We start from the raw sequence: 8,710 nt of genomic DNA, 5'->3' as shown, positions 1-8,710 counted from the left end.
TAAAGCATGCATGCACTCTAAATCCATGTGCGTTCTTAAATAAATTAATCAGCCTACTTTCTGTTCAAACCGGATCCAACACCATAGTTTAATGTTCCCCTTGCTATTCACCGAATCTAAATAAAGTGTTTACAAAAACCCCTAAGAATTGAAAAGGAAACCTGCTCCTCCTGCCTTCGCATGTTCCTTTCACTGCGGCTTCGCCCCAAACTGCGCACTGCGCCCTAAGCAGTAGCCCTAGGTCAGAATAGGACGCCGCCGGAGCGCAGTTGATGTTGCGGTTCCGTGTCGCGGTTTGGGACGCGGCCCGGGGCTCCAAACGTTCCACTACGAGGTGCTTCCATTGTGACGTCGTCGCGCTGTAGCGGCCACAAGTTCCTTTGAGTCTCCATATTTGGTCATCTACGTCACGATTTGTTCCGCCCTCTCGGTTTTAACGAGAAAAAGCGTTGGAGTTCCCTCGGCCGAGCGACACAGCGAGCAGCCAGTGCACTTGTGCAATCACCAACACCACCATCATCATCATCATTATCATTGCTGCATTTGATTCAGAGACTTTTTAGAAGAAGAAGAAGAAGAAGCAATGCAGAAATAGCGCACAAATTAAAAGGAAAAGAAGGTTGACTTGAATATTGAGGCATTTTCATTTCGACCGGGAACTTGGATACAATCATAGCCGACTTCAGGGATTGTTTTGGTTGGGGTTTTTTTTTTTTTTTTTTGGTCCGTGTTTTCTTTTCCACTTTAGGTCCTTAAAGCGCGCGGGAGACTGGAGACCGGGGGCGAGTTAAAGCCCGCGCGCTGTCGCCGACCGACCCGAGCCTCTTGATTGAACTTGCTATGACCGGTAAATTAGCTGAGAAGCTCCCTCTTACCATGAGCAGTTTAATCAACGCCATACCTGACAGCCTTTATCCTGAAGAGGACATTCCCACTTCATCTATGAACATCTTCACCAGCACGGACTCCGTCTCGCACTACTCGCAAATGAACACAGGTGGGTAACTTTACCAGTGATCTCTCTCTCTCTCTCTCTCTCTCTGTCTCGCTGGACAGAGTTGTGACCATGGCATCATGTTCAGCCTGTACTCAAGATGATGCCTGGTGTGAAGATGGCAGGGATGTTGGATGAGTCTGATTAGTCTTTATTCCCTGTATAAGCGCACTACTATAGGGGGGTGTGAGGAGTGAAACAGTGCTGTATTTGTGTGTGTGTCTTGCATGCTACCTGTTCTCCTCAGTGATGCTGAGATGATGTTTAGTACCCAGTCATTTGGCATTTAACTGTGGTGTTAATCAACCTAATGTCCTGTTGGATTCAGATTTGTAAAGAAGAAGAAAAAAAAAACCCCAGCACTACTGTCCTAACATTTATTAGGCTATACGAACACGCGTTAATAATAATAATAATAATAATAATAATAATAATAATAATAATAATAATAGGTAGGGGATCACGTGGTAGGAGTCGGAAGAGGGCATCCAGGTGATGGAGAGAGTGAGTGAGTGAGTGAGTGCACGTGCGACATCAACACAACTATACAGTATCCGACCGAATGAGCAGCTGCAGTGGGTTTATAACCTGTTACCTGTTCTGTTCTGTTTTGTTTTTGCGTTGGAACCTACTCGTGAATCAACTAGAAAGGTTAGAAATGGTGTCCAAAATGTGCTTAATAATTCTACAGCGAGGAATAAAAGGTGTGTAAATTAAAATAGAAATAAATAAATAAATAAATAAATGGACATTTTTAGTGAAAAGCTGCTCGTGAAACAGGAAGGTAAATTGTAGCCAAGAGCAACACCTCAACATCAGCCCAGTCTGCTCTTATAGGACTGTTTTAAATTATTATTATTATTATTATTATTATTATTATTATTATTATTGCTGCTACAGTCTATTTATTTATTTATTTATTTATTTATTTATTTGTGTACAAGTCAGTGTTTTTGTTATTTAGGGCCCGGACTGGAGTGGCGGTGCTGCAGGTGGGCGGTTTTTCGGTCGGTCGGGCGGGCGGGCGCGCGCGCGCTGCTTTCGAAATGTCTCGTGCCAAAAACGCTTCACACGTGCACGAGGCTCCGCTTCCACCGGAAAAAAAAAAAAAAAAAAACCAGAGCCAAACATGAACTCTACTGAGAAATCCGTTTATATTACAGTGTGAATTCTATTTAATTTGGCACATTTCAGTGCACTAATGCGGGACATCACTCACCCCTGACCATATAAGGAGGTTAGAACTGAATTCTACAATTATTTTCACACGGACAGGAGAAATTAGAAATGTCAGAAATGGAATTAACCCCACACTTTGGATGGGAAATAATTTTAAAAAAAATTAGAGAAAGAAAGGAAATTTGGTATGATGTGCAGGAAAAAATATAGAAACAAATCGTTTGTATCGGCTGTTAATGAGTTTATTTAAATACTTAGTTTATATCGTTGCACATTAGAAAACTGGTGTTAATTGTGAGAGATTATTTGTATAAACAATAACAAAATAAAAGTGATATGGATGCAAAAGAAAAAGAAACAGATCGATTGTGTTTAGCATAATAATAATAATAATAATAATAATAATAATAATAATAATAATAAAGACGCGACGTCTCCAAGCGCAGAGAATTTCATCTTCCGGTATTTACTTTTATTGACAGTGACTGGTTGAACATGCAGCCCGAGTTTCATTCTCAACCTGCCAGGATTTTCGGCTTCGAGTCTAATTTTAGGAAAAACCCGAACAAGACTAACTGTAGGCTGGATTATGGACACAAACAGGGCTGTTTTCATGGCAATATTACGCAGAAAATCAACCCGAAACAGCCGCAACAAATTCATCTTCATGATTTTTAACACTAAATCTTTCTCTCTGTCGCAAATATGATGGAAGAAATATTTTAAAATCCTGACTGCGAGAAAATATCTTCAGTTTTTCGTTTAAAATAAAGTGCACAAGGTTTGTTTGTTTGTTTGTTTGTTTGTTTGTTTTCCTGTGTATCAGGAGACATGGGGTCTTCTGAAGGAGCTCCACTTTGTTACACACATTAATATGAAGCTGCTTTAGTTTTAATCTCTCTCTCTCACACACACACACACACACACACACACACACACACACACACACAACACAGGGGAAAAAAACCTCCAGTGCTAATTTGTTAATTTAACACCTACAGTGTTTCATTTGGGTCCATCTGGACTTCTAGAAGCACAATGAGTGTTAATTTGTCCTCATGTCATCCATCTCAATGAGGTTAAAAGTGACATAAATGACAAATCCACATTAAATTAAATTAGACCGAAGTGAAATACATACACTAGTTGATCCAGTCCAGATTTGGACATTTTCAAATCCTGTATGTGTGTGTGTGGGGGGGGGGGGACGCTTGTCCCAGATTGAATTCTTTACTCCAGTGTGAGAATGTGTTTGTTTTTGCACTCATATGTGTGTATTGTGCTGTTTGGTTTGTTTGTTTGTTTTGTCTGTTCTCACCATGAATCATGATTTGGTGCATTCTGGGGAACTATGTATCAGAGCACCAAGGCAAGTCCAGTATGACGTCCTAGGATTTTTTTTTTTTTTGTATAAGTTGGCAGGGAAGATCTTTTATTTCATATATTAAATTCAATCTATATAAAATACTAGAAAGTGATAAATTCATGAAGAAATGTGATTTCATAGATACATGAGACGACCAAGTTCAGTGATGAGCTTCGTGTGTAGATTCGGTCTGTGGCGTGTGTGTGTGTGTGTGTGCGAGAGAGATATGACACGCAGTTGTACAGGGAATCCTGTATCTTCTGAAGGACACGTTGTACTTTAGAACTTGAGGGAGGGAGAAGGAGAGAGAGAGAAAGAGGAAAAGACTGAGAGGAAGAGGAGGGGATAGTCACTTCTGTCTCAAGTCAACCAACAAACTTTTTGCTTCCTCTGTCAAAGATCTAATTATTTTTGCTCTATTTTTTTACCTATTTGGACCGAACGATTAACTAAGGTATGGTGACATGCTGTATTCTGTATCCGGGTTAAAAGCTCTCCTATATTCCCTCTAGAGTCCGTCTGGGATTTCTCTTCAAATAGCAACGCCCAGTTGACGAACCACTCTCAAAGATTTAGAATAGAAGTGCTTTTTGTGTCACTTTCTCCTCAGTTGACCTTTCCATTTCTTCCTACAGATAATATCATGGACTTAGGAATGGGAGGTGAGAAGAGCAGCAATGAGATCCCGTATGCTTCCAGTAGTTTTCAGTCCAGTCGAAGCGGGCAAACAGTTACATATTTGGGAAAGTTTGCCTTCGACACGCCTCCTTCGGGCAGCATTGGCAGCTCAGGCTGGTGCCCGGATAACAACATCATCAGCCTGGTGAGTGCTGGCATCCTTGGTGTGTCTCCATCACCAGGTAGCATCACCACGCAGACATCGTCATCGGGCGGCATGAGCGTCCAATCGTCGGACATTGACCAAGTGTACGCCCCGCCCCTTCCTGCCTACTCCGCCTGTGGTGACATGTACCAGGAGCAGGTGGCGTTCCACCACAGTCCCGCAGCATCGTCATCGCTGCCCTACGCACCCTCTGAGTACCACAGTACCACCAAAGCTGTGGACGCCAGCCTCTTCTCCATGATACCTGACTACAACCTGTTCCAGCACCAAGGTGGCACAGGTGAAGCGGGCACCATGGAGCACAAGCCTTTCCAAAGCGTCGAGCCCCTTCGCGTAAACCCACCACCTATCACACCGCTTGAGACCATTCGGGCGTTTAAGGACAAGCAGCAGCTGCAGCCGGGATTTCTGGGCTCGCAGCAGCACCATGTTTCCCAGCACCACCACCACCACCAGCCCCAAACTCTCACCCTTAAACCCGTGCGCCCTCGAAAGTACCCGAACCGACCGAGCAAGACGCCGGTGCACGAGCGTCCTCACGCGTGCCCAGCCGAGCACTGTGACCGGCGCTTCTCACGCTCTGATGAGCTCACACGCCACCTGCGCATCCACACAGGCCACAAGCCCTTCCAGTGCCGCATCTGCATGCGCTCGTTCAGCCGCAGCGACCACCTGACCACACACATCCGCACACACACCGGCGAGAAGCCGTTCTCCTGTGACTTCTGTGGACGCAAGTTTGCTCGCAGCGACGAGCGCAAGCGCCACGCCAAGGTGCACCTCAAGCACAAGGACAAGAAACCTGCAGAGAAGGCAGGCAGCTCGAGCGCCACAGCGACGACGGCGACTCGCTCATCTCCACCTGGTTCCTGTGGGAGCAGCGGGGCCGGTGGGGCCAACGTCCTGACTGTTACCACGTGCGCATAGGACTGAGAGTGGCGTTAGAACGATGGAGGAAGAAACTGAGCTCTTTTTCCTTTCTTCTGAAAGGCCTAGCCATGGACTCTTACAAACTCTCCCTCTCTTCATGCATTAGTTCTTTGGTTACAATGTTTTTATAAAGTGGTACAGTCACATTCACGTTGACCCTTAACAGCGGGTTGAGGGGACACACTAGTGTTTAATGGCAGGGAGAATAGCAGAGTGGGGTAGCAGCCGGTGGACAGTCAGGTCATCCCAGGAAAAAAAAAAAAAAAACAGGGCACTTTTATTTATTTTTTGGGGGGGGGGAGCATTACAGGCTCAGGGAGTCCTAACTTCCGGCTCCATGGACCTATACTCCAGTGATATTCCAGTCTGGCTCAGATTAGTACGTTTTTGTTTTTAAAATAGTATAGAATAGGCATAGGCTACAAGCTAACCTACACTTGCCGTCGATTTATTTTTTTTACACCGTATTTCAGTTTGTCTCTGGCTCATCAAATATGAAAAAGTGCAATTTAATTTCCTCAACTTTCTTAATACTTTGTTTGTGCTGCACTTTGGTTCCTGTTCTTTTTTTTTTATATATATATATATACTGCTCGTTAATTATTTAATTGATGATTTTAAAAAAAAAATACTACAGCCAGTTTTTTGTGTGTTGTCCTTCTCGTGAGCGTAGCAGGGCTTGTTCTGGTGAAGCTACTGGATGATCAGGTTTAAAGGAAAACCTTGAAAGGCTCAGTGAGTTTGAGTATCAAGTGGGTGTTTTCTTGTGTAATTAGACTGCATTATCTTAATATCTCAAAATCCCATCAGTACAATTAAAGGGATCTGGACGCCTTTTTGGTAAACAGGAGCAGATTGCCTGTACTGTACTGTACAATACCACAAAAAAAAACAAAAAAAGCAAGTGTGTGTCTTGGCATCCGAGCTCCTTAAGTGCAGTTTACTTCTTCGCATGAAATTAAGATAAGATCTGTGGTGTTTACTTGGAGTACGTAATCTGGTCATGCCAAAAAGCTACATGTACTTTATTTAATGCCGAGATTTGTAACCGTCCTGCCATTTCATTGTTTTTATTTTTATGACTATGATAGTGATTTTAAATTTTTTTTTTTTTTGTCTCCAGTCTGTATGCCTGCATGCGTCATATGTTGGTAGTGTGTCTGGATTAGCACTGAAACAAAGGACATTTCTGGGAGCAATATGCGTGGCACCTCAACCCCTCATCACGGAGTTAAAAGAAATGATGTGAAATGTGAAATTGTTCACGTTTGTGTCATTATGATATTTATGTTTGTGTCTTTGTTGTTGCTGTTGTGTCGTTGCTGATGATTTCTCACTGGTAGGTTTAGGTTTCATGCGTGCGTCCTGTTTGCTCTCACACACACACACACACACACACATGCACGCACAGCCAAAAAATGATGGAAATAACAGCCTTGGAGCATTAACACACTCGGCTAATCTGGGATGCTGGCTTGGCTTTCTGACTGAACTCAGCCATACGCATGCCATTCGAGATGTTTTTGGATAAAAACAGTTTGGACGTTCTTTTGTTAGTTTGTTTCTTTCTTTTGTTTTGTTGTTGTGTTTTTTTTTTTATTTCTTCTCCTCCTTACAGCTCTGAGAGGCAGCAGCAGTCACGTAGTATCTCCACGTCTTTTTTTTTTTTTCCTCCTACATGGAACACACTGAGAGATTCTGACTATCCGAGAGGGATCGTCTTTTGTACAGCCGCTTATATAAACACACGACTACGTGTTTTCTACGAAGAATGTACAGTTTAAAGGAAAGCAATGTGCTTCAGTATTATGGTGTGTGTCCGTGCGAACACACGCCCCCGAACTCCAAACTCCCAGATCCGATCTGGACGCATAGGGTGTGTTAACATACATTTCTGAAGACTGTGTACATAATGCAGAATGTGTTTTTTGTTTGTTTGTTGTTTTTTTTTTTTTTAACTGTGAGTACGTTTAAAAAAAGGAGAAGCGTTGTCCAACAGTGTCAAACCTGATGCATCCTACGTCCTGAAATATTGTTTTTGTGCATAATATACAAAGATGGAGACACACTGAATGATGTGTTTATTAAAGAAATAAACCATAAGGTTATTTGGAACAAAAAATAATAATAATGTGTGTATGTTAATGTCACTATGTTGTGGGGTTTTTTTTTTTCACCTTTATTGGATAGGACAGTGTAGAGACAGGAAATGAGTGGGAGAGAGATGGGGAGGGATCGGGAAATGACCTCGGGTCGGAATCGAACCCAGGTCCCCGGATTTATGGTATGGCGCCTTATCCACCTGAGCCATAACGCCCCAATATGTTGTGTTTTAATGCGTCGTTCTCGCCTAATGAAGATGGTAAATTGATATAACAGCACAGTTTGCTGGAGCAGTAGTCACTAATTATCATTTTTGTTGTGGATTTGCCCGGGGTATTCATGGTAGAAACTGTGTTCTTATTTGGAAGTGAAACAACTGCAAACATCCAGTATTATCTCAACTAAGTGTCGAGTAGTTTGGAGACATTTTGCTCAGCTCTGATGGAGAGAGTGAAAATGCCCCCTTTCGTATCACACTTAATAATCTGACCCGTTTAGTGCTGTCCTGCACAAAACCCTACCACTCGCGGGCATGTGTGTCCTGGCACTCTGCCATGCGTCCTCCAATTAACACAGCCGCCGACGGCAGCGAAGTTCTGTCTTCTGTCAGTTTCCTGGAATGAATGTGTGCTCGATACCGTAGGCGTCGGTTGACGTTGGCTAATCTAGCAGCATGAATTTTTATCAACATGAATAGTGCAGCCTGCATCTCATTCTTTGACAGCATATGGAGTGAGCGACGCTTAGACGTGTGTCTGAAGAAGAAGACGCCTGTATTTGTCACTTATACATTACAGCAGAATGAAATTTCTTCTTTTCTTCACATATCCCAGCTTGTTAGGAAGTTGAGATCAACCATCATGCATCACCCCTGGAGCAGAAAAGGTTAACCCCTTGCTCAAAGCCCCAACAGTGGCAGCTTGGCAATTCTCAACAACCGTCATATACGTATGAACTTCACCAACATGTTGCAGAGCATTTTTTAAGGATTTTCCACTAGGAGACCAACTGGTCTGGGCAATACAATCACAGGCCCCAGAGTCCATGCGGCTGCACCGCTGCGGCATATTCTGTGATGCAAATTGCCGCATTACGAATCCTCGTTTCAGCCAGCATAATATCAACATAGTTAATGCAGTGCCAAGTTTTCCTTGTTAAATGTATACTTACATGGTACTTGGTTAATTAATTGCAACTGATTGAACCAGATGATAAGACATAACTTGGTTTAAAATTTGGTCTCCCAGTGAAGCTGGTTTGGCATTGACTAGGAGACCAAATCTGGCCACTGGGA

The 8,710-nt window shown here is 43.1% G+C and overlaps 1 protein-coding gene across 1 annotated transcript; it reads left to right on the top strand.

Annotated features, from left to right (window-relative positions):
• The first annotated feature begins 402 nt into the window (after positions 1 to 402).
• egr3 (early growth response 3) lies at positions 403 to 7,423 on the top strand. Its single transcript, XM_060930690.1, has 2 exons — positions 403 to 997; positions 4,175 to 7,423. Exons 1-2 carry the CDS (start codon positions 841 to 843, stop codon positions 5,308 to 5,310), a joined length of 1,293 nt encoding a protein of 430 aa, XP_060786673.1. The 5' UTR covers positions 403 to 840; the 3' UTR covers positions 5,311 to 7,423.
• The last annotated feature ends 1,287 nt before the right edge of the window (positions 7,424 to 8,710 follow it).

This window comes from Neoarius graeffei, chromosome 10, assembly GCF_027579695.1.
Source record: "Neoarius graeffei isolate fNeoGra1 chromosome 10, fNeoGra1.pri, whole genome shotgun sequence".
Taxonomy (NCBI): domain Eukaryota; kingdom Metazoa; phylum Chordata; class Actinopteri; order Siluriformes; family Ariidae; genus Neoarius; species Neoarius graeffei.
This window is presented reverse-complemented; position numbering and strand designations above follow the sequence as displayed.